The 26839-nt window shown below is 39.0% G+C and overlaps 1 protein-coding gene across 1 annotated transcript; it reads left to right on the forward strand.

Annotated features, from left to right (window-relative positions):
* The first annotated feature begins 75 nt into the window (after positions 1-75).
* SLC39A6 (solute carrier family 39 member 6) lies at positions 76-19757 on the forward strand. The gene is made up of 10 exons (XM_032859595.1): positions 76-411; positions 2371-3108; positions 4803-4986; positions 5983-6152; positions 7367-7585; positions 12221-12326; positions 14627-15004; positions 16245-16325; positions 17426-17616; positions 18753-19757. The coding sequence occupies exons 2-10, from the start codon at positions 2380-2382 to the stop codon at positions 18903-18905; spliced, it is 2211 nt and encodes a 736-aa protein (XP_032715486.1). The 5' UTR covers positions 76-411; positions 2371-2379; the 3' UTR covers positions 18906-19757.
* Positions 19758-26839: the final 7082 nt, after the last annotated feature.

Here is a 26839-nt window from a genome sequence, read left to right on the forward strand (position 1 = left end):
AGCCCACTCTGACCGCGCCTTTGCCCCTCCCGCTCCAGCGAGCCCCGTGGCGCTGGCGAACAGGCGGACACGCGGATCCGCCTGACCAGGACGGGGTTCCGGGTCGCACTGCGCATGCCCTGAAGTCATGGCCGGCGGAGGCGGTGGTTCGCGGCGGCGCGCTGCGCGCGGCGGTAATTAGTAATTGTCCTCCTGCTCCCGGGAGGCGAGGCGCGTGGGGCGCGGCTTCCCGGTGGCTGCGCGGCGGTACCCCGGCCCGAGGGGCAGCCGGGCAGATGAGACCGCCGCTTCTCCGTGCCCTGTAGAGGTTTCTCAGAGAGAAGCACGGACCGGTTCCGAACCCTCCGTACCGCCCGCGGGAACTGAAGCGGCGCGAGGGGCCGGGCAGCGGGACGGCGAGGCCGCGGAGAGGTGAGTCCCGCAGGTCCGGGAGGGGACAGCGGAGAGGGGAGCCTCGCGGGCCGTGGAGGCTGGACTTTCCCAGTTTCGGGTGCATAGTTGGGCTTTGAGGTGCAGCGAAGGACTTTAGGAGGAAACAGTCCGTCCTGTTCATATATTCGAAGAAGGTACTGTCGTGTTTAAAAATAAAAAGCCTTTGGAAGCAGTTTTGTGTCCTCTTTCCCATTTTCTCCACTCGCCCCTTTTTCCAGACCCTTGTCCTTCGGCTTTCTTTTTTCTTCCACACGCGTTGATTTGCAGGGAAGATCCGCCGGCCGGTCCGCGACCTCCCTAAGCATCCTCCCTGGAGAAAGGCATGCAGCTGCCCACTGAGCCATCCGTCTGTGCGTGTCCCCACCCACCCCGCTCCCCATCTTGTGAATGATTTATCTTTCACTTTTGTATATTAACTGAATTTCCAAAACTTCAGGCTCTGAAGATTCTTCTTTTAGGAGTCTAGCCCTATGGTAGTTACTTCCATTTTCCACTGCTCCCAGTAGGATAAGCGGCAGTGTGCAACAAACAAATGGCAGTTATGGGGCACCCGCGCAGACATTCGTTCATGTGGTTTCTTCAGTCATCCGTCAAATATGTATCTTACCAGCTTTTCCTGGTGCAGGAAACAGCTGAAGGTGGTAGAGCTAGGTTGCCCCGTCCTCGGTCTCTATCTCCAGAACCCAGCCCTAGCCTCTTTGGCTGAAGGCAGAGAAATTTGGTCACAATCACCATCCATCACTGATGATGGACGGCTGCTGGGTCCTGAGATATCAGTCCATCTGCTTCTCCGGACTGTTCCTTCCCTTGTTTAGCTGAGTTCTGCTTTTCAAGGCGCAACTTGATTGATATAGATAGATAGATAGATAGATAGATATGTATATGTATATAAAATGGGCTCTTTATTTTATTTATTTATTTATTTATTTATTTATTTTACATTTTTCAGATTTTATTTCACAGTGATCTCTACAGCCAGCATGGGGCTCAAACCTACAACCCCAAGTTCAAGAGCCATAAGCTCCACTGACTAAGCCAGCTAGGTGCCCTAAAGCTCAACCTGATTATTCTCTTTGGAGTGTAGGCCTTTGGGTCCAAATACTATTGTGTGGATGAGTGATAATAGTCTGTGATAAAATTTTCACCGTTTTATAGCCATATAAGAATGATACCCTTTTTCTGAAGTTTAATTTACTTGAAGAGGTGTTATTTTGCAGTCACTCAAGAGAATGAGATCAATCTATATGTACCAACACAGAAAGGTGTCATTTGTTGAGTGGGAAAAAGGATCCTGTTTGTATAAAGGAAAAAAGACACATCTATTTGAGTATGGATAGAAACAGTCCTAAGGGATAATACAAGAAACTGGCAAACACTGGGTACCTTTGAGGAGTGGGATTGGGGGAAAGAAGCTTTAAATTGATTTGTATGTATTTAAGAAGAAGTTTTAAATGTGAATTATTTTGAGATTGTCATTTCTACTTTTTTTTAATGTTAAAATATTATTCTGTGAAATAATGATGATAGTGGGGATAATGGGGTATTGTTTCGAATCATTGTTCTTACCGGGCCCTCCCTTTTGAGGGTCCACAGAAGCAGTAATAAGAAGTTGCCAGCTATGGCTGTGACCACATGAATCTCCAATTTCTGAGTTCTTATTGCTTTTGCAGTGCTAATTATGGTCTCAGCACTCAGTTGTTCTCCAGTTCTTTCGAGTGTTTTAGCAATTCAAGGGTAGAGCCTAGGATTCTTCCTATTTCCTTTATATATATATGTAGTTCTTTTCTGTTTTCACAGTAGGTAGCAGTACACCAGTCAGTCACACTAAATGGTGTTCTATAAACCTTGATTACTTGATACCGATTTTCAGCATGAGATTTCTTAATTCAAATTGTTTTAAAAGCGAAGGCAAGAATTTTTTTTTTCTATCTTCTCTAGGAAGGTGCAATGGCGAGGAATTTATCTGTAATCTTGATTCTGACCTTCACCCTGTCAGTCACAAATCCCCTTCATGAACTAGAACCAGCAACTGCTTTCCCTCAGACCACTGAGAAAATTATTACAAATTGGGAATCTGGCATTAACGTTGACTTGGCAGTTACCACACGGCGACATCATCTACAGCAGCTTTTCCATCGCTATGGAGAAAATAATTCCTTGTCAGTTGAAGGGTTCAGAAAATTGCTTCAGAATATAGGCATAGATAAGGTTAAAAAAATCCATATACACCATGACCACGACCATCACTCTGACCATGATCACCACTCTCACCGTAATCATGCTGCTTCCAGTAAAAACAATCGGAAAGGTCTTTGCCCAGACCATGAGCCTGATAGTTTGGGTAAAGATCCCAGAAACAGCCAGGGGAAAGGATCTCACCGATCCGAACATACCAATGGTAAAAGGACTGTTTTAATCAAGGATGGTGTTACTGCTAGTGAAGTGACCTCAACTATGTATAATGCTGTCTCTGAAGTCGGAACTCACTTTCTAGAGACAATAGACACTCCAAAACCTGGAAGACTTTTCCCCAAAGATGTGAGCAGTTCCACTCCACCCAGTATCACAGAAAAAAACCGGGTAAGCCGGCTGGCCAGTAGGAAAACAAATGAATCTGTGAGCGAGCCCAGAAAAGGCTTTATGTATTCCAGAAACACAAATGAACATATTCAGGAGGTAAGATGAATGCTTTTCATTATGCCTGCTTGTTTGTCCTGTCATTGCCATTCTATCTCTACTTGCAAGGAGTCTAAAGTAAAAATAAAATGATGAGGTTATTGGAGAGGGAATTTCTACTTTTTCATCCAGGCATCCATCAAAACCCAAAGGCCTTTGTCCCTACTGTGTCATAAATATTACTGATTGAAAACTTGGAGGGTAATTTTTTTTTTAAAGGTTTTATTTATTTATTTGACAGAGAGAGAGATCACAAGTAGGCAGAGGCAGGCAGAGAGAGAAGGGGAATCAGGCTCCCCGCTGAGCAGAGAGCTGGATGTGGGGCTGGATCCCAGGACCCTGAGATCATGACCTGAGCTGAAGGCAAAGGCTTAACCCACTGAGCCACCCAGGCGCCCCTGGAGGGTAATTTTTTTATAAAATGGTGCTGGCAGCTACAACTGTTTTCTAATATGGAATTTAAAATGAGTATGAAAAGCAGTAATCAAGGTTATTTTTGGATAAAGTCTTTAAAAGGTGAATATTGTTAATGAGAAGTAGAGAATGAGAGATGGAAAAAGCAGGCGTTAGAATCCATGTTTTAGGGAAAGGTGTGGTTGAAGGCACAATAGAAGGCAAGAAGAACAATAGTGTTACCTTCTTGGAAGAGGGATCTCAATGACTTGTGGAGTGCTGAAACTGGAGCCACTCCCAAGAACCATGTGCTGGACAATAGAAAAGTCTGGGAACTAAGGTTCTAAAGTCATGTGTTTTTCCTAAACTTGACTTCCAGACTGTACAGTTTTCCTTGGCTGAGAAATGTCCAGGGCAAGGAATTAGTTGGTATGCATTAATATGCAAACCTTAGAGTACTTCATTCAAGTCATCCTATGACTGTACCAATTCCAGATTAATCCTAATGGGTCATTCCCATAGTGACACCAGTCCTAAAGTTTGTCCTGAATAGTATTGGCCAAGAACTATGGGAATTTAAAGTAACTTTACAGAAGATGAGAAACAGGTGCTACTGCCAATTTTTTTGTGTGAGAAGGGGAGCTTAGATTACCTAGAGGGGATTCTCTTCAAACTAAGCTTGTCATCTAATTAAGTTGTTGAAACAGCTGCCTGCTGGTACAAGTTTGTTTTATTAACCAGCCTTGCCCTCTGCAAGAGTAATTTACATAATTTAATATTCTCTCGTTGTAGAGCTTTTGCCAGGTGAATAGACAGAACTGAGCTAAGTTTTGCAAGTACAGTCATTGCTGGAAGAGTGACGTGTCTTGGGCTTGTTTAGGCCATGTAGGGTAGCATTACTACTAAAGCACCATATTTCTCAATCTCTAATGAACTCCATCTCAAAATTAAAGCTCATTTCCTTAATAGGTTTATACAATGAGTTAACAGGCTTGTGAATGTTCATTTATCCTCAAGGTTGTTCCGCTGAGGGCTTGCTTTCTGGATTACTAGTGATTGAGCTGCTTCTCCCGAGAAAAAAATAGGCAGAAGAGGTAGGATATCCCCATTGTGGCATAGCATCTCCAGGGAGCTTGAGGCAAGTTCCAAAGCACTCAAGACAAAAGTTGGTTTTAATGCATTCACTTGAAAAAATAAAGAAGTAGCTTCAGTATGGAAAGGGTGTTGTATCATCAGAAAACTTTTTTGGATTGAGTAATGAGAATGCTTTTGGGTAATTTTCACTGCTTTGTTTCCTGCAGTGTTTCAATGCGTCAAAGTTGCTTACATCTCATGGCATGGGCATCCAGGTTCTGCTGAATGCAACGGAGTTCAACTATCTCTGCCCCGCCATCATCAATCAAATTGATGCTAGATCATGTCTGATTCATACAACGAGTGAAAAGAAAGCTGAAATCCCTCCAAAGACCTATTCTTTACAAATAGGTAGAGTCATCTTTTTTATGCAAAAATAATTTCAAGTAGATACATTTATGTTATACTTTTTCTTACATTTATATCAACCTATTCATTTTCCAGCATAATCCCAAGTACGTTAATTGTCTGTTCTCTGCCTTGAAAGTGAAGAAAGCAAGCTGGTTAGCCTTGCCTTAAGAAAAAGAAAATAATAAAAAAATAAAACAGATATGTAGCTGAGGTCATCCTGTAGGAAATCAGGGGCATCTGAAATTTGGGCTTTTTATGTTGTCACACTGTTTCAGAAGGTCAGTTAATATCTGCTGTTTAAGAGCCTAACTCTGGTTCTTATTAATAAATGAAACCAGGATCAGTTCTGCTGTAGTGTAGACCTGCATTGCTCAAAAACTATGGTAGATAAATAATTCCCTGTTTACTGAAGAAATCATTGAATTCCCGGATTCTTTCTTTTTATATTTCTTTCTTCTTCTTTTTTTTTTTTAAGATTTTATTTATTTGACAGAGATCACAAGTAGGCAGAAATGCAGGCAGAGAGAGAGAGGGAAACAAGCTCCCTGCTGAGCAGAGAGCCCCATGCGGGGCTCAATCCCAGGACCCTGGGATCATGACCTGAGCTGAAGGCAGAGGCTTAACCCACTGAGCCACCCAGGTGCCCCTCTTCTTTTTTTTTAACTCCTCTCTTTCATAATTTCGCTGTGTATGGGAGTCCAAAAGCTCAGCTCCAAGTGATCTAGAATTCATTATTGGTAACCATTTTCTCCCTTTGACCCCCATCTGAAGAACTTCCCACCAGGCTTCTGCTCTTTCCCAGGACGGTTCAGTCAGATTGTTCATTTGCACCAGAAACAGATTTCTCAGTTATTATTCTGTTACCACAGCCCTCTTCCACTGAGTTTGTATTTCTTTAGCTTAAGAAATGCAACTTGCTTTGACAAGTTGCTTTATGCTACTCTGTTAAAGTTCATCAATTGTATAATTTTTCCTTTGCTGTGTTTTATTTGACAGCCTGGGTTGGTGGCTTTATAGCTATTTCCATCATCAGTTTTCTATCTTTGCTCGGCGTTATCTTAGTGCCTCTCATGAATCGGGTGTTCTTCAAATTTCTCCTAAGTTTCCTTGTGGCACTGGCCGTTGGGACATTAAGTGGTGATGCTTTTTTACACCTCCTTCCACATGTAAGTATTGGCATTTGTCCTATCAGTGTATTTTATTATTCAACAGTGAAAAGATTAATATATTTTTGATTTGTACTAGAATTCTTTGTTTGATATATTTAAGAGGTTAGAAATTTGGTTTAGAGGAGTTGATTCTAAAATATATTAGGTGACTGAAATTTGCATTTACATACTAGATCTTAGTATATGTTCGTGGTTTGTTTTTTGCTTTTCTCTTTAATGAAATTTACTAAATACAGACTAATTTGACTTTTTGGACCCAGTTAATAAAAGGAGATAGATTCTGCCCAGATATTATTACTGTGACAGATACATTAGTGTAATTGCTACAGAAATAAAAACTGATTCTGTATGTACTCAAGAAACAAGTTTTCCTTTGGAGTTGAATTTTTGTATATAATTAGAGATGCACATTCATTGACACAAGTAAATTCTTAAGTAAGTTGAATAGTTTACTTAATAGCGCCATTAAAAAGTTAAGTATTTGGATCTCATCTTTTAAGCTTCCCTTAAAGGTTTACAGGTCAGTAGGGAAAAAAATCCTTCTGAGAGCTCTCTACATAGCCCATCATGTTCCATACTGTAGTGAAAAACTGTTTTTGCTGTGCTGAGCTCCCTGTCCCCAGATGGCAGATGTTCACCACGCAGCCTGTGTGTAGGGTGTACCCTGTGACCACCCCCAACTCCCCTCTGTTGATGTGCTGCACACTCGGTTCCCTACCATGTGTGAGGGCCAATGCCTGCTGCAGACTGCTGGGGCATAGCATCTGATCTTAGATACCTGCCAGGGCCCGTGACACACGCTAGGCTTCTTGTAAGCACAGCAAAGAGACTGGCATGGGCTTTTTCAGTGTGGAGTACAAATAGAAAACCCTGTATGCCTCTTGAGTCTAGGAGTTCGCTGTCATTTGTGGCCATGGTAACTTGTTCAACATTGAGAATACCTGCTACCTATATGAGAGTCAGGGAATGCATCTGTCATCTTGCTAAACCGGTGCACACCATTAAGTGCCTTAGCACATTATACATTAAGCTCTAGATCACTAGCAGCCTGTGGGTCGTTTTGATGTATTAAACTTCCCCCTCAGCTCTGACATAGCCCATTAATTGCCTAATTCTGAATGGTTTCCATATTTGGCCTTACTGTCTTAGCCAAGTTTTCTGACATGTATGAAACTAATGAATTCATAAAATACATACTGTTTTTCCTGTAGTCTCATGCAAGTCACCACCATAGTCACAGCCATGAAGAATCTGCAATGGAAATGAAGAGAGGGCCACTTTTCAGTCATCTGTCTTCCCAAAACATAGAAGAAAGTACCTATTTCGATTCCACATGGAAGGGTCTGACAGCCCTGGGGGGCTTGTATTTCATGTTTCTTGTTGAACATGTACTCACATTAATCAAGCAATTTAAAGATAAGAAGAAAAAGGTAAGGAAAAGTACTGTTTACTTAATAGACATTTTTGAGTAGGATTCTAACTAGACTGTTAGCTGAGCTTTTCCAGCAGGTATGATCTTCATTCAAGAGAGTTTCAGTATCCTGAAATACTTTTTCTTTCCAGAGGCATAACCCTGGAGTTCTCTGTTTTCAGTATTCCCTTCAGACTCCTGAGAGGGTAAAAATGGCAGAGGTTCAACCTTTGTGTAAAACCAAACAAGGCACAAGCAGAGCCTTGAAGATCTGAAGCATCATGATTACAGCCTTGATGGTGGCAACGGTTTCTTGGGTATATACACCCAAATTCATTGATGTGTGTTTGTTAAATATGGACGCCTTCCTCATTGTCAGTCATACCTCAGTAAAGTGTTGTGTTTGTTGGTTTGTGTGGGGTTTTTTGTTGGTTTTTTTGTTTCTTCTTAAATGGGCTCCATGCTGAGATCAAGACCTGAGCTGAGATTGAGAGTCGGACATTTAACCAACAGAGCCATCCATACATCACTACATGTTTTGTTTTTTAAATAAAGAAGCATTATGGTCACACTGTCGGTATTTTTTGGTAGTTACGATTAACTGTTCTCATTAACTTTAATTATTCACCCTGTAGCTGAATATTCTCCGTGTTTCAGAGGGTTTGTGACTTTCACAGTCTTGTCTTTTACAAATTGCCACCAGAAAATAGTATGAAGCCAAACCATAGGCTCTTTATTTCTGGTAAAAAAAAAAAAAAAGTCACCTATGGTTATCTGTCACCTCTTAAACTGATGTGACCAGGCAAGTCAGTCAAAGGACTATCCTAATGGAAACTCTTAAAAAGGACATATACACATCTTAGACATTTTAATTTAATTTAATCTGCCTGTACATTCATATTCTGGTCATTTGTTGTTGACCAAGGTTTTCTTTGAGTCAGAAGTTTGATAATTTTTTCTGTAGCCATGCTCCTTCACCTACAGTCTCCAATTTTGGTTTCTCTCAAGTGAAGAAGAGGTTACACACTTGGAAAGCTATATGAGAGTAGAATCTAGGCTTTGTAAATTTTATGCAGTGGTTGCTTTACATAACTTGATAGTCTTTTTTTTTTTTTTAACAACTTGCTTTTGAATCTTATAAAAGCATTCAGCTATAAGTTTTCATAGAAGTAACTATTCTCACCATCATTTCACAGTTTGAGTTATGTGTCATTAAATTGTGCAATTACTATAACAAGCCTAACTGGCATGAAGAGGTTTGAAAACAAACGCAGTTGTTTCTTGCTGAGCGCAGAGCTTACTGTGGGAAGCAAGTGCGTGTGTGAACAAGAAAGTTGCCTCCTTCTTCCTGTGAACATTTGCCCTTAGAGATTTGTCCTTCACTAAGACCTCAAGTTACAAACTGTGAACCTTCTCTTTACTGGACCTAAAGTTAGAAGAAAGAAGTGAAATGAGAATAGCTTATTCACTCCTCATCCAGGAGTCCTCTTCCATGTTCCCATTGTCCCAGGTGCTTCACTTGGACTGATTGGAGGATATATCCTACTTGATGACATTCCCTGGAATTCTTTCCCTAAAAAAAACAAATGATCTTGCATTAGTTTCAGGGGGAGGTTTGGAGGTTTGTTTGTTTTACTATGTCTCTAGTTCACATGCCATCATTTCTAACGTTCTAATTTCAATTTAGTTTTTAAATTTTACCTATAGATAGCTTTTCTTTAATCTGGTACTCTTTAACATGGGACTGTTAAGAAGTAGGCTCCCTGTGATTTAACAAAGAACAAATTTTAACTCAGTTGTGAAATCAGCCTTGTGTCATGACCAATGTTTTTAAAGGCAGCAGTAATATACAGTGTATGACATGTTTTACTATGGCTTATGGTCAAAGAAGTTTAATGATCTCTTTTCTAAAATAGTTTCTACTGGAATAAAAACTCTGAAGAGCTAGGACCCTTGCTACATCTCCAGTGCCTAGAATAGCATCTGTCATGATAGATAGTTAACAAACATTTGTTGAACGTATAAGAAACATTAAATCGCAAGCAAGCATAATTTCTACACAGACTTCCCACAGGAGTTTTGCAAATGTTACTTGTTCTCTTCCCTTTCGGAATATATTGAGTTTATCTTTTGTTAAAGGTGTCCAGATCTTAGAGTTACTCATTTAACAGTTTTAAATTACATTTGTTCTCTCAAAACAAAACAAAACAAAACAGGGGCACCTGGGTGGCTCAGTGGATTAAACCTCTGCCTTTAGCTCAGGCCATGATCTCAACGTCCTGGGATTGAGCCCTGCATTGGGCTCTCTGCTCAACGGGGAGTCTGCTTCCCACTCTCTCTCTGCCTGCTGCTCTGCCCGCTGCTCTGCCCACTTGTGATCTCTCTCTCTGTCAAATAAATAAATAAAATCTTTAAAAAAAAAAAAGCTCTTCCATATACAGTGAGTGTTTAGAACTTTTTCAGCCTTATAACAGGACCTAGGATTTTCCTGAAGATATCCATTCTGCATCCTTAGGAGATTGCATATATCATATGATATCTGTCAATTTGAAATCAATATTCAAATTAGGGTTATATCTCATACTTGATTATGTATAGTTGGACCTCTATAATAAGTTCAACCTCAAAAGCTTTTTTCTACCAGTAAAGGCTATTTCTACCAGTGAAGGTCACGTTGAGGACCTGCAGGTCATCTATGACATCTCCCTTATCCTCGTATCTATGCTAGTTTTAGTGAATACATCCGGAACTTTTCCATTTCTCTCCCTCTTCCTTGCTATCATTCTAGTCTAAGCCATGCTTTTCTCCCACCTGGGTGACAGCATCCACTTTAACTGGCCTGTCTACAGTATTTTATTGTTTCCTTCTCCCAATCCAGATCAAAACAAAGTGATTTGTTTCAATGGAAGTCTGATGAAGTTGTACACTTGTACACCACCATTTATAATCCTTCCTTCAGTGACTTCTCTATATGTGTAGGACATAGTCCACACTTTTAACTTGGTTTGCATTGTCTGGGTCGCCTTCTGCCACCCAGCCGTTAGCCCCCTATCTCTGACCACCTTGCACTATTTTCATTTCTGGGATGGGATTGGCCTCTTTCTGTTTTAGGACCCTCCCACATGCTGTTCTCCCTACGTGGAATCCACCTCTATTCCCAGCCTACGGTTCCCGCACAAACTTCTGCTTATCTTAGGTCTTGGTGTAAGGATCACCTTCTCAAGGAAACCTGCCCTGGCACTTAGTTAGGTCTTATTATACACTCTCATAGCATTATGTGTTTTCCCTTTATAAAACATGAAAAATTGCAATCAAAGAATTGTTTAATCATTATATCTGTAAAGCCTTGCTCCTATGGATGCTAAGCTCCATGAAAATAGAGACCATGTGTATCTTGCTTTATGTTGTATTGCCAGCATACAGCATAGGGAACATTATAGGTCCCTGATACTTATAGAATGAAAGAACTGGTTAATCTGTAAGTTCTCTGGAGAGTCATTGCCCAGAAGGAAAGAAAGCATTAACTGAACTGATAGAAAATATCCTGAATTCATTTATTGTCACAAACATTGAAGTACTTTTTCTGTTAAAAGTACTAAGCTGGGGGTCGGTATAAAGATGGGTTTGTGTGCTTGCCTTTAAAAACTCTATAGTCTAAGAATGTACGGATGGTTTACATGTTATCAGAGCTAGAATGAAATCTCGGGCCCAGTGGTGATTGTTTGTCATACTCAAAAGCACTGCAGATAAGAAATCTATTATTTGTGGGACCATTTTCAGTCATTTTGAGTATTCTCTTCTACATAGGAAACGTATATAAGTAAAGTATTACTTCTACACAAGTAAGCAAAGTAAAGTAATGAATGATTGATGTAAGTAAATCACACACTGCACCATTGTTCAAATGGTGACCTTTATGCTTGGGCTCAAAGATAAGGATAATAGCTCAAGCATTGTATTGAGGTGGTTAAAAAACCTAGTGATAAATTCAAGGCTAACTAATTGAGATTTGTTTTTTAAAAAAGGAAGCTTGTTAATGCTATTTTATTATAGGAAAAGTGTTTTAGTTCTAATAGCAAACACCTAATCAGTGTCACAGTATAGTTTTAGGTTATAAAAAGTATGGGAAGTATGGGGTTTCGGTGTCCAAAAGAGGGCTGGAGAGAACCAAGCAGTTGGTTAGCAGATCACTAAATGCTGGAAGAAGTCTCCAGTTGGTTCTAAAATTGATAACCTGAGGCATAGTTCAATTTTAATATGTGTATGAATCATTCAGGCCTCTGGTTAAAATCCCTGTGCTGATTCATTAGGTCTGGGTGTGGCCCAAGATTGTTCATTTCTAACAGGCTCCCCAGAGCACACTTAAAGTAGATGACCTAGGGGACATTGAGAAAGATGGATGTGTGATTTTGCAACATTTCATATTACTGAAGCCTTAATGCTTCTCCATCCTGAGCAGCTGTTATGCCTAAAACACATGGCTAGGTGCTGTGTAAGTTAACTACAGGCCCTGCCGGCCCTTGGAGGACTTTTATCCCAATAAATGTCCTTTACTCTGTTGTCTTCCCTGGGTCTTCCGCTTAACTGTTTGTTTATAATTGTACACAGAAGCACTTCAATGGTTTTAAAGTGCTGCTTTCTCTTACCATTTTAGAATCAGAAAAAACCTGAAACTGATGATGATGTAGAGATTAAGAAGCAGCTGTCCAAGTATGAATCTCAACTTTCAACAAATGAGGAGAAAGTAGACGCAGATGATCGTAAGTCTTAACAAATCTGAGGTCTGGAGGGAGTTTACTGCACTGTGATTTGCAGGCAGCTTGGACTATCTGGCACAGAGGGGACCATGTCCCTTTGTCTATTTTATTTTATTTTTTTACTTTTGAAATATTTAATACCTTTTCTTTTTAATTGCCAGTGAGTAAGCTGTTTATATTATATTTACATTTTTTCCTCTAATTTTTTTATTTTGAAGGAATTCAGACATACAGAAAAGTTTCAAGAGTAATGCAAAGAGGGGCACCTGGGGGGCTCATACAGTTAGGCATCTGCCTTCGGCTCAGGTCATGATCCCAGGGTCCTGGGATCAAGCCCCGCATCAGGCTCTCTGCTCAGTGGGGAGCCTGCTTCTCCCTCTTCCTCCTCCTGCTGCTCCCCTAACTTGTACTCTCTCTCTGTCAAGTAAATAAATAAAATCTTTAAAAAAAAAAAAAAAGTAATACAAAGAATTTCTGTATCATTCATACAGCCCCCATATTTTACCCACCCTTATCATTCTGTTTCTCTGAGTACACATACACACACTGTTTTGCTAAGCCATTTGAAAGTAAATTACAGACGAGATGTCTCTGTATCCCCACATGCTCCCTATATATTTCCTTAGAAAAAGGACATTGTCTTATATAACCATGGTTCAGTTATTGAAATCAGGAAATTAATGTGATACCATGTCATTACTAGTCTCTAGACCTCACTTATGTTTTTCCAGTTGTCTTAATGACTCCTTTATATTTTCCCTCCACCAGAAGAAAAAGTTGGTCCAGAGCATAGCCCAGGATCAAATACTGCATCTAGTTGCCCCTCATTTGGGCTGTTTCTAATCTTTTTTAGGACTAGATTGATCACTCGGGGCAGAAGTACCACAATGTGGTATTATATCCTCTCCAGTAATGCGGTGTGCCACCTGCCGTGATGCCCCGCTGTGAAGTTACTGTTTTTCCTGTAACTGGACTGTTAGCTTGGCATTTCTTATTGGATGAAATGAGATAAGATGAAAACTTTAAACCAAACTCCTCGCCATGACCTTCATGTCCGACCCTGCCCTCCACTCTGTCCCATTGTTCGTTGTGTCCAATCTCACTGCCCTTCTTTTCGTTCCATGAGCACACCAAGTTTATCTCCAAGCCTTGCATTCACTATTGTTCCTGCTCGGAAGCCTCCTGTCGGATCTTCACACAAATTCCTGCCCCATCCGTTAGACTCAGAGGCCTTACCTGATCACCCAAAGACAAATGTCTCCCCGTTACTTCCTTCCCATTACCCTTTTCTGGTTTTCTCCATGCTGCCCAGTGCCTCATAGGACCTTATTTACACATGTTTTCTTATTAAATGTGGCTGTCGCCCCACAAGAACAGAACGTGCTTGAAGTTAGAGACTTTGTCACGCTCCCATCCGTCCCCCGTGCCCGGCAGGGTACATGGCCAGAGTAAGTGCTCACTAGATGGCTGCCCACTAACCAGGGAGGAAATCTGCTCAGTTGCTACTGCCTACCTCTATGGTTTCCTTCCCAACCTTGTTTTTTTTATCCTGTTTTTTTCTCTAAAGAGTAAATAAGACATTCTTGCTCTTCTTGTATCTATTCCTTCTTTATCACGGAGTCCAGTGGGGTGTATAACAGTGAGAGGGAGTTGTTGCCCTAGAACTGGACCACAGTGTTGGGAACGTGCCCAAGAAAAGTGTGATCCGTGCACAGGACAAAGGGAAAAAACAAAACTTTATTGTTGAAATTTACTTTTCCTTGTACAAATAGATAATAAATAAATTGTCCTTGGTGATCGCTGTATTTCAAATGCTTGTTTTTCCTTGAACTTCACCCTCAAAAAAGAAGTTAGACAACAGGATTATGCATGTTTTTTATTTCCAATTTTCAGTATTTTTCTTAACTGTTTTTCTAAAGTAAGTATATGCTGCTTTTTTAACCGGGAAAAAAGACATCTTTTAAAATGTAAGGAGGCAGGTATTACCCTATATGTTAATTAAATGGAATTTTATTAATAACTTGAGAAAGAAAAAATGTAAGGCAGAAGAAATCAAGGGAGAATCTTGGGACTAGTTATTGGAGATTGAAGTTGAAAGTCCGTTCTTAATCTGTGAAGCCATTTCATTTCTAAAATTCATTAAACCTGTAGATGTTTTGCATCAGCAGTACTCTGCTTCGTTTTGTATGTGAGAGGCTTGCCACACTCTAAGATCTTTTTTGACTTTGTCAGGGAATGTTTGAAATACGTGCATTAACAAAGCCTTCTGACTTTGACCCGATGTCCCTTATGTTTACACCTAGGACCTGAAGGCTATTTACGAGGGGACTCACAGGAGCCCTCCCACTTTGATTCTCCACAGCCAGCAATCCTGGAAGAAGAAGAAGTCATGATAGCTCATGCCCATCCGCAGGAAGTCTATAACGAATATGTCCCCCGAGGCTGCAAGAATAAATGCCATTCACATTTTCATGATACGCTCGGCCAGTCCGACGATCTCATTCACCACCATCATGATTACCATCATATTCTGCATCACCACCACCACCAAAACCACCACCCCCACAGTCACAGTCAGCGCTACTCTCGGGAGGAGCTGAAGGATGCCGGCATCGCCACGTTGGCCTGGATGGTCATCATGGGCGACGGCCTGCACAATTTCAGCGATGGCCTCGCAATTGGTACGCATCTGCATGTTTGTTCCTTGTTGGCTGACTCTGAAAGTCACATTAAGCCACCAGGCCCCTTTTAATGAAGACTAGGGCCATTTTGATAAAGCTGATAACTTCTAAGATCATCAGAATGTTATTTCTTCTGTAGCTACATCGACAGTGAAGTACTAAATAAAAGTTACATAAGATTAAGTGCTACACACTGCCTACTCCGTTACCTAAGTGGTAACTCTCAAAAGTTGTTTTAATTTGTAGAATCTTAAAATCAAGCTTTAACGTGCATGGAGTATATGTTTTTGTGGGGGTTTTTTTGTTTTGTTTTTACATTAGAGTCCCCCCCCCTTATCTGCAGTATAAACAATATTAAGGTACAAGACACTTTTTTCCATCATCTTTTATACGGAAGGAATCCTGGCATATCTGATAAGTTGAGTTAAAAAAAAAAATTTAAGAGAGATTTTGCTATTAAATTGTTCATTCTATCACAACCAAGAGATAATAGAATACTTAAAAATTATAGTGACCTGGTGCTGGAAGGAGCAGTGGAAATAATTATAGGTTAGGCAGCTAAGGCCTGGCAGGGCGAACGCCTTGCCCAAGGAGGCAGTGCTGTTTTGTAACCAGGCAGAGAGGAGCTCAGTTGGCTCCCTGGAAGCCTGGTGTGCTTCCTCCTCTGGGTACTGTGCACAGCAGAAGCAACAAAGGAGGAGATGCACATGCTCAGTCACACTTTATAAGCAATCGGTTTTATACAGTGCTAGTTTTTAAAATGGGGGGAGCTATTTGTCTTAGACTTTTCTTATTAGACAGTGAAAGAATGAATGTGAACAAATCTAATTACCTAGTGGATTCTTCTGAGGCCAGTGAAATGTATTTGTACTCTTGACTGCTGCATTTTCTTCCAAACCTTTTAAATCAGTTTACTTTTTACATAAATGTTTTCCGTGATAACGATTACGTCTCAGGTCTATGATAAGATCCTCTAATCACTCTGAAGCACAGTGGAACTTACTCTTCTCAATTGTACCCGCTTATGCTCCACTGGGAAATTTAAGCCTAATTGCATGTAACCTAACGTTACTTGTAAAGAATATGCAGAGTGCAGCTGGAAAGTTCTGTTAATTCATGACCAGAATCTCCTTTACTTCTTTCACCTCATGCTGTATGCTGGTAAGATTAAAAAAAAAAAAAAACAAAACCCACACATAGAACAATGTAGCCAAACTTTCTCTGATTGATTTTTACCCAGGGGCTGCTTTTACTGAAGGTTTGTCGAGTGGTTTAAGTACTTCTGTTGCTGTGTTTTGTCACGAGTTGCCTCATGAATTAGGTAAGAGAACCATATAAACAGTATTTTCCAGGAGGATGAAGTGTTCTAGTGTCACTGGCATTTGCTGTTGAGAGTTCCAGCAAGCTTCCTCGTAACTTCTCTGCCTTTTACTAGCCTAGCCAGGTTTCTTTTCTCACTGAGTATAAGTTTGTTTCCTGCCAGTACTCTGACCCTATGAGTATGATTACACAATTGCCTCTGTGGCATTGCCAGAAAGATTTGTGGGCCTCCTCTCTCATCCTCTTACCCTACCACATGCCTTCCTGGACCAGCATACGGGTGACATCAGTGATCATTATCTTCATACCTGCAATATGAATAAGACCACAGGATTCAAAGAAGTCAGCTTTCATTAACAGAAATTGGCAAAGAGATTCTCTTTGGAGCTAAAGAAAAGGGAAGTTGATGAATTGTGTTTTGAATATTTCTCTCCTTTGTCACCAGGATTTAAAACCTTCCCAGAGTTGTTCTGGATCCCAGTTCATGTCCTTGTTTTTCTTCTTGTAGATACATATTTGCACACACCTGTGCTGCCATTTTCAGTTTTGTTCCTTGGCATGTTTTCTGCCATTCAGAAGGCCTCCCATCTGCCTGCCAGATGCTTATAATCCTGCACATCTGGCTTATGTTCCACATTCTAGGTCCTTCATATTCCCTGAAGCCTCTATTAGCGATTCCCATCTTCATTGCTCTTTTTATCCTTTTATAACTAGAACGTTAGACTCTTAAGCTCTTAATTATAGATTGCCTTTATCATTTGCTGATCATTTCGTGTGTGAAATGATCAGTGAAATCCTCTTCTTTGTGCCCAATTATAAGCTTGTTTAAGACCATGCAAGAGCGCAAATTTAAATTCATGGTATTTATCATTCACTGACAGAGTGAAAGCCTTAAGAAAAACTTTGGATTAAAAAATACCTTAATTTATAGAGGTGTTAGGATGATTTACACTAATACTTGTTACCCCTGGTAATGCTTAGATGCTTTCTTTTTCCTTCAAAAAAATTTAGAGAAGTTCTTAAATTAAAAAGTTTCTTGGGTATGTGTCTGAATAGTGATTTCTTTCCTTTCTTTGTTCCCTTTTTTGTTTTCTGTTGAAGGTGATTTTGCTGTTTTACTAAAGGCTGGCATGACTGTTAAGCAAGCTGTTCTTTATAATGCTTTGTCAGCCATGCTGGCATATCTTGGAATGGCAACGGGAATCTTTATTGGTCATTATGCTGAAAATGTTTCTATGTGGATATTTGCACTTACTGCTGGCTTATTCATGTATGTTGCTCTGGTTGATATGGTAAGTTTTTAAGAAGTCTAATTACAGTGTTGACTAACAATAAAATAGAGAAAATGTTCAGTGAAACCTCTTTAAAAAATGTAGTAAGATGATTGACTGATTGATTGATTTGAGAGAAAGAATCCCAGGGTTGCGGGGAGGAACAGAAGGAGAGAGAATCTCAAGCACAGTCCACACTTGACTGCTGAGCCAATCCAGGGTCAATCCCAGGACCCTGAGATCACAACCTTAGTCAAACCCAAGAGTCAGATGCTTAACCAACTTAACCAGGCACCCCATGAAACCTCATTTTTAAAAAGGCTTTAGTTTAGGAGGTGCCTGACTGGCTCAGTCAGTAGAGCGTGCAACTCTTGATCTCAGGGTTGTGAGTTCTAGCCCGACTGTGGGCATAGAGCTTACTTTTTTAATTAATTAATTAATTAATTAATTTAAAAGGCTTTAGAATAAATACAGTAATAAGTGAGTCTGTATTTTATAAGGTAACATAGAAAATACAGGTTCTTTAGGGTGTATCTTTTTGGATTACTGATCGCAAGCACACCTTATCCTGCCTAATGTGTGTCAGGATACACAGAAATATCCACCCCTTTCTAATGTGTCTTTTTGAGAGTAGAATCTCAGTAATCAGGCATTCAACTCTGTATAGATTTGTCAGAAACCCAGCACAAGCCACATGTTGTGAATGCTCATAATTTCCTTATTAATGGACAAAGGAGTTACTTTGTTTTGTCAGCAAAGTCTGCATAACAATCCCAACCAGTCTGATTGCTAAAATTTTATTTTCTATATAAAGTCTCCATATCTCTAAACTTAGGTAAGCCATATGTTATGTTTGGTTCAGCTACCGGCAGCAACGAAAGGAGAATAATCAGTATAGTTCTTTGTTTCATAGTAGAGTGAACTGGGCCAATATAAACTTTGACTTGTTGAGCATACTGTGAATAACCATTATGAATTAAGCTGCTGGGAAATGCTGTATACATTAGCTAGAGTCAGTATGTATATGGTCCCATTTTAAGGAGTTGGCTCAGTATATCCAGCGACATAAAAAGCTAGTATTACTGCCCCGTAAATTCTTCTAAAAACTAATCCGTGGTTCTGAAAACTTAAATGTTGCTCTTGTTTTTTTCTTTAAGGTGCCTGAAATGCTGCACAATGATGCTAGTGACCATGGATGTAGCCGCTGGGGATATTTCTTTTTACAGAATGCTGGGATACTTTTGGGTTTTGGAATTATGTTGCTTATTTCCATATTTGAACATAAAATTGTGTTTCGTATAAATTTCTAATTAGGGTGTAAATGCTAGAGTAGCTTGAAAAAATATTGCTGTCTGTAGTTTGAATAGGTCATAGGGAGATGAGAGTTCGTAAGCTGTGATATGCAGCCTGTGTGGTTAGTGGATTTTGTGATTTTTTTTTTTTTATTGAGTATTTCCATTTGTTATGCTTATAAGGTCAGTTATGGTGGTAACACAAAGGTACGTTTTAATATTTAAGTTATTCTATTTTGGGAATATGAGCTATATGTGCAATTTAGCAATTTTACCAGTTTATTGTATAAACAAGAGATTTGGCATGACATATTCTGTATATTTCAGGAAAAATGTCTTTAATGCTTTTTCTAGAACCTAATTTAACACAGTAAGCCCCATGCTGGATAGTCAGGCCTCTGAAGAACTGCTGGCATTTAGGAGTAAGGATACACACAAAGCCTGCGATACCAATAATGCTTGTACTGAATTTTAGCTAAGAAATAAAGAGAAAAAAGGAATCTGTAAGAATTAAGAAGGCACAGATTTCTTTCCAAAAAAAAAGTCACAAAACTCATTACAAAATAGAAGAGAAAATTTAAGTTAAAATGGCAATGCTAGTGTAGAGTACCTTCATAACATATTTGTCATGGTAAAATAAACCATATAACATATTTGTCAGTAAAATAAACCACATTGAGCATTTTTTACTAATTTAATTGTACATTTAACTTTGTAAAATAGAGAAGTCTAAGTATATTTAATGAATTCAAGCAATATATAACTTACCCAAGAAATTGGAATGTTCAAATATTTGTGTGGAGTTATACCAGATGAATATGAGTAAGTCTATGTATGGCCAGAAACTTGGGTATTGAATGTTCTGGTTATCTGGTTATGGTCAGCATAGTAGAGTTTTGAGATAGGTAAGGACATTAAAACCACACTGAGTGTAATTTGACTCCTTGGATTCAGAAAGTACTTTGGTATCTTTCAGTGCTTCAGTGTTGTCATTATGAGCAATTATCATTTTTATATGTAGTACTTTAGACATACTAGGGCTATCTGTGGCATTCTCTAGATGTTGCTTTTCTACAAAATAAATTCCCCATGTCAGCTTGATATCAGATATCCGACTTTCTTTCTTTTTTTTTTTTTTTTTAACACCATAGTAACTACTTAAGCATACAGCTCATTAGTTTTAAGTATATTCACACTGTTGCGCAGTGGATCTCCAGAGCTTTTTCATCTTGCAGAACTGGATCTCTATACGCATTAAACCACAGCTCACTTCTTTCTCCCATAGCCCCTACAACCACCATTCTACTTTCTGTCTCTGAATTTGAGATGTCTGATTTTCTTAAGTACTATCCAGACTATAGTATACTTACCAAATCACTTATATTATTGATCAGTTACATCAATTACTCAGTTTTAAATTCTTTATCACAAAGACAGTTTAAGAAATATTGACCCACGGTTCATTCCAAGCTGCCCCTAATTTTTCTTTTATAACAATCAGAGCCTTAAGCTTGAGAAAAAGTACTGATGCCCTACATTCTAAAGAGAATTAAAAAAATAATAATAATAAAATAGACAAGACCCTAGACCCCACTTAGGGCCTATTGAGAATCAACTGGAGCATCATCTCTATTCCCCAAGCCAAGTAAAAGGGATGGATATGGGTAACAAGAGAATGACTAGGGTTGAGGGTGCCTCAGAGGATGACATGAAGCATCTCCTCTAGCAAATGATTACTCTGCTTCAGAATTCTGCCCACAGACCTTCCTTACTGCTGCTAGAGCAGGGCAAGATGAGGAAGCTCTGGAAGAGCTGGAAATGTTCCTTGAGATTGGGGAACACAGCCTTGACTTTTCACAGATTCTGAAGGTGGAAGATGTGCTGGGCCTAACCATAAAACAGAGTGAACTGGAAAGATAGTTCGTACTCAAGGTCGAACTCCGTAGTGGACACATGGAAGGTTTAAGGAGTTAGTTTCCATGGCTTCATATGGGGGAGAATGGAGATTAAAAGAACATGCAGGAGCTGTAGAATGTGAACCAAAACCTGATCTCTAGGGGGAAAGAAAACTTAAAAGACTGATAAAAAAAAATGCACAAGTAATAACTTGAATGAAAAAGAGAGATAGATGCGTAGGTGGCTCAGCTGGTTAGGCATCTGCCTTGGGCTCAGGTCATGATCCCAGGATCCTGGGATGGAGTCAGGTCAGCCTCCCTGCTCGGCAGGGAATCTGCTTCTCCCTCTCCCTCTGCCCTGCCCTCTTCCTCTGCTCGTGCTCCCTCTCAAATAAATAAAATCTTTAGAAGACCTAAAAATAGAGTAGATCATGTATACTTGAGAACTTTATGGATTAATTTTCTGAAAAAGAGATATATTTACTAAGAAAAAATAGAAAGCCAACTACTGTTGGGGGCACCTGGGTGGCTCAGTCATTAAGTGTCTGCCTTTGTCTCGGGTCATGGGTCCTGAGTTCGAGCCCCACATGGGGCTCCTTGCTCGGTGGGAAGCCTGCTTCTCCCTCTCCCACTCCCTCCGCTTGTGTTCCTGCTCTTGCTGTCTCTTTCTCTGTCAAATGAATGAATAGAAACTTAAAAAAAAAAAAAAAAGCCAATTACTGTTAAAATAATCACACCAAAATTCTTCCCTTTCTATTCCCAAACCAGGCATTGTTTGCTGTGTTTTACCAAAACTTCAAGCAGCACATAAATATCTAGCTTATTTCAATAGTTTCTGGGATTAGAAAAAAAAATGTTCATCATGTTAATTGAAGGTAGTGTAATCTTGAAATAAGACCATGCTGGGAAAGGCAACTACCTCAGACCCTAAGACTTCCTCTACATTCTTGCTAGCTATTTCAACAATGGAGGGCCGTGACCACTCTTGGCTCAGGCCATTTATCAGTGAACAACCTTAAAGGATAAGGTCTGTGACAGATCAGGCCTGTGTAAGAGGCAAATTCCCCAAGCTTAGCCGCTGCCCAAAATTCACAGCATGTGCAGCACCCACCAGAGACCTTTCAATTTGCTACTGTGGGATTAGGGTCCAGAGGTACTAATGCAAGTGCTGCTCGTGCCGCTTGCTGTGGTGTGAGCAATCAAGTCCTTCGTGTCCCAGGAGTCTCATGTCTTCAGCCATTATCCATGAAACACAACAGGCTAACTTGCAGCTTCTAAATTGGATACAATTTCAGACCCTCCCAAAACCTCGGAGGATGGTGTAGGAAAAGCAAAAGTGAACGCAGATACAAGAATCCTAAATAGCAAATCAAACTCAGCATATAAAATAATCAGGTAAGGCGATCCTAGGAATGCAAGCATGATTCATCAGAAAACCTATTACTGTAATATACTATGTTAGCAGATTAGATTAAATTTTTCAAGAAAAAAACTTAAAACCATGACTGAATCAAAAGTGGTATAATTTGGGATTAAGGGAAAACAGTTCAGCATATTAAAAGTACAAGACACAGACTTGTACCCCTGGGGATAAAAATACATTATATGTTTATTAAAAAATTTAATAATTTTTTTTAAGAAGGAGAAAAAAAAAGTACAAGACATTTTTTTCTTAAAAACTTACCTCCTTTGCCAAATCCCCACCCTATGAAGTCAAGGGCTCAAGAAAGAGCAGGAGAGGAGGTGAGGGGAAAAGTGCAGAGAGGAAGGAACTAATATAGTCCAGAAAGAGAAACCACAATTCCATGTAGAACTTGAACTTCCCATATAAAGTGTAATGAAAATTAAAGGAGGTAGCAAATTACAATTTCACATCCATCATCATAAGCACTATGTTACTGATAACTAGAAACATTTTCTTCCTTTTAAGAAAAATTGTGGTAAAATATAAACATACATCCTTTTAAGAAAAATTGTGGTAAAATATACATAACAAAATGTACTGTTTTAAACATTTTTAAAGGTACAGTTCAGTGGCATTACATACCTTCACATGTTGTATAGCCATCACCACCTTCCATCTTCACACCTCTTTCATCATCCCATACTGAATGTCTGTACTTCTCCATTCTCCCTCCAGTTCCTGGTAATCACTGTCCCAATTTTTTGTCGCTACACATCTGACTACTCTGGATATACCATACAGGTGAAATCATACAATTTGTCCTTTTGAATCTAACTTATTTCACTTAGTATGTCTTCAGGCTTCATCCATGTTGGAGCATGTGTCAGAATTCCTTCCTCCTTAAGGCTATTACTTCATTGCATGTATATACCACATTTCATTAATCTGTTTATCCATCAATGGACATTTGAATTGTTTCCACCTTTTGGCTGTTGCAAGTATGTTGCTAGGAACGGGTACAAATACCTTGTATTCCTACTTTTAGTTCTTTGGGAGTATATACACAGAAGTATATACCCAGAAGTGGAATTGCTGGATTATGTGGGAATTCTAGGTTTAATTTTCTGAGGAACTGCCGTACCACTTTCCACAGCAACTGCACAGTTTCACTATTCCAACTATCAAGGTGTAAGAGTTCCAACTTCCCCGCATCCTCACTGACATTTGTCTCCTGTTTTGTTTGTTAGTTGGTGCTAATAGCCATCCTAATGGGTGTGAAGTGGTGTCTCATTGTGGTTTTGACTTGCATTTCTCTAATGACTAATCATAAACATCTTTTTGTGGCTTTTGGGGTCTTTGTTAATCTTCTTTGGAGAACTGTCTGTTCAAGCTCTTTGCCCCTGTTTTAATCAGGTTGTTTGGGTTTTGTTCTTGTTGAGTTGTAGGAATTCTCCACATATTACAGATATTAACCTCTGATCAGATACGTAATTTACAAATACTTTCCCCCATTCTATGGATTTTTTATCTTAATAGTGTCCTATGGTGCACAAAAATTTTCAATATAAAGTCCAATCTATTTTTTATTTTGTTATCTGTACATTTGGTGTCATATCTAGGAAATCATTGCCAAATCCAGTGTCACAAGGCTTTTCCTCTGTGCTTGCTTCTTAGAGTTTTATAATTTTAGCTCTTATTTCTTTGAGTTAATTTTTGTATATGGCATTAGGTGAGGGTACAATGATCCCTCCATGATCCCCCTCCATGCCTCTCAAATTCCTCATATCACAGAGATCGTATGATAATTGTCTTTCTCTGATTGACTTAACTCGCTTAGCATGATACCCTCTAGTTCCATCCACGTCATTGCAAATGGCAAGATTTCCGGGGGGGATTGATGGCTGCATAGTATTCCATTGTGTGTGTGTGTGTGTGTGTGTGTATATATATATATGTATATGTATGTATATATATATATATACATATATATACATATACATATATATGTATGTATATATATGTGTGTGTGTGTATATATATATATATATATATATATACCACATCTTCTTTATCCATCCATCTGTTGATGGACATCTGGGCTCTTTCCATAGTTTGGCTATTGCCTCCACACATTTTATTAGATTTTTACCTAAGTATTTCATGTTTTTGGTACCATTATAAATCATTCTGATTTTTTATTTTAATTTCCAATTTATTTCCTAATATACAGAAATAAAAATGATTTCTGTGTGTTAACCTTATATCCCGCAACCTCGCTAAACTCATTTATTCTAAGAGCTTTTTTTATGATTTTTAAGTTTTTCAGTGGGGCTTAGACTCACAACCCTGAGATCAAGATTTGTATGCTCTACCAACCAAGCCAGGCAGGCACCCCTATTCTAAGAGATCTTTGTAGATAGTTTGGGGTTTTCTATATAATAATACCACCTATGAGAAGAGCTCATTTTATTCCTTTCTCATCTGTATGCCTTATATTTCTTTTCCTTTTATTGTTACACCGGTTAGGACTTCCTGTGTGGTGTTGAATAAGAATAGTGAAAATGGACATCTTCGCTTTGTTCTGATCTTAGTGGGAGAGGCATTCAGGATTTTACCATTAGATATAGTGTTAGTTGTAATTTTTTGTAGATGCCCTTTATCAGATTGAGGAAATCCCTTCTACTTCTAGATTGCTAAGAATTTTTATGAATGAATATTGAATTTTGTCAATTTTTTTGTATCAGTTGTTATGATCATGTGGTTTAATATGGTACATTAATTAATTTTAAATGGTGAACCAGCCTTGCATCTTTAAAATAAATCCCCTTGTACATGATGTGTTATCTTTTTTGTGTATTGCTAGAGTCAGTATGCAAATATTTTAGTATTTTTGTTTCTATGTTTGTTCATAATAGATATTAGTCTATGGTCTTCTTGCATTGTCCTTGTCTGGTGTCAGTGTCGAATAATCTGTAATTAGGAACAATTTTATATCTTTTCCAATCCATATGCATTTTAATTATTTTGTCTTCCCTTATTGTACTGACCAGGATTTCCAGTAAGATGTTGAAAATGGGTAGTGAGAGTAGATACCTTTACCTAATATCCAGTTTTAGGGGAAAAACATTTGTCCTTTATTAATATCATATGAGCTGTAATTTGCTTTATTGCTTTTTCTTAATCGTAACTTTGTTAACCTTTGTCAAATATCTTCAGCATCAATTGATATGATCATTTTTTTCTTGTAGTTTTCTTGTACTATTCTTGTCTGGTATTGATAATAGAGTATGGTGGCCTTATAAAATGAGTTGGGAAGTGCTCCCCCTTTTTTCTAAGAGAGATCACTTACTGTTGGTATTATTCTTCTTTAAATAGTTGGAAGAATTCATCAATGAAATGATCTCAGCCTAGAAAATTTGTTTTCAGGTTTTAACTACAAATTGGGGTGGCTTCATAGTCAATCCTGTAACATTATGAAATTACATTTAGTAATTTAGTACATTTAGTAATTTAGTAATTTAGTATATACAGCACTGGGAAGTATGGGAAGTCATAGTCTATCTTACTCATCTCTCTGGTACTACTTGGGAGAGTGTCCCACACGTGGACATCCTTCTGTCATGGGTGGTATCTCCCAATTATGGAAGTATCATACACAAATTAGTAAATCATGTTAGGCATAGAACCAACATTTGAAATGTTGTTGGTTTTTTGGAGGAAGGTCTTACTGAGTTTTGAAAGGAGTAACATATTTCTAATGGCAAAGCTTAAGAAACACGAGGTTTTTATATCTAGAAAAAACTAGAAATAAAACCATAAATGTTGTATACTAAGTTGAAGAAAGAAAACTGACTGAGAAACAGAAATGCAATATATCTTATCAAATATTCCTTTTGAAGATCCATGGCACACAACTTTTTAAAATGATTTAAAAACAAACCATGATGAGAGGGGAGCATGGGTGGCTTAGTCGGTTGGGCATCGGACTTCAGCTCAGTTCATGATCCCAGTTGGGCTCTGCACTCAGCGGGGAATCTGTTTCTCTCCGTCTGGCCCTTCTCTTCCCCCTCCGCCTGCTCATGATCTCTCTCTCTCTCAAATAAATAAATAAAATAAAATAAAATAAAAAACCATGATCAGATAACACTACTCACCCACTACTAGAATGGCTAACATAAAAATACCTGTGGAGCACCCAGCTGGCTCAGTCAGTAGAGCATGTGACTCCTGATCACAGGGCTGTGAGTTTGACCCCCACATGTGGCATAGAGTTCACTTACAATTTTTTTAAAAATATATTTTTTAAAAATGCTGGCTTTCAAGTACATACAATTATTTTTATTTTATTTATGCCAGCAATATCAATTACTGGCAAAGATATAGAACAACTGGAACTTTCATACATTGCTGGTGGGTAATGCAAAATGGTAAGGCCACCATAGAAATCCCTTTAGCAATTGTTGTGAAAGTAAACATGCACCTATATTATGACCCAGCAATCCCTCTCCTCTGTATTTACCCCAGAGTAACTGAAACTTGTATTTACACAAAAAGCCTATATAGCAGTTCTATTCATAATTGCAAGAAACAGAAAACCACCTTAATGTCCCTCAAGAGAATGCCTAAACAATACTGTGGTGTCTTTGTTCAAT

The sequence above is a fragment of the Lontra canadensis genome, unplaced genomic scaffold (genome assembly GCF_010015895.1).
Source record: "Lontra canadensis isolate GAN:19392208 unplaced genomic scaffold, GSC_riverotter_1.0 scaffold17, whole genome shotgun sequence".
In the NCBI taxonomy this organism is placed as follows: Eukaryota; Metazoa; Chordata; class Mammalia; order Carnivora; family Mustelidae; genus Lontra; species Lontra canadensis.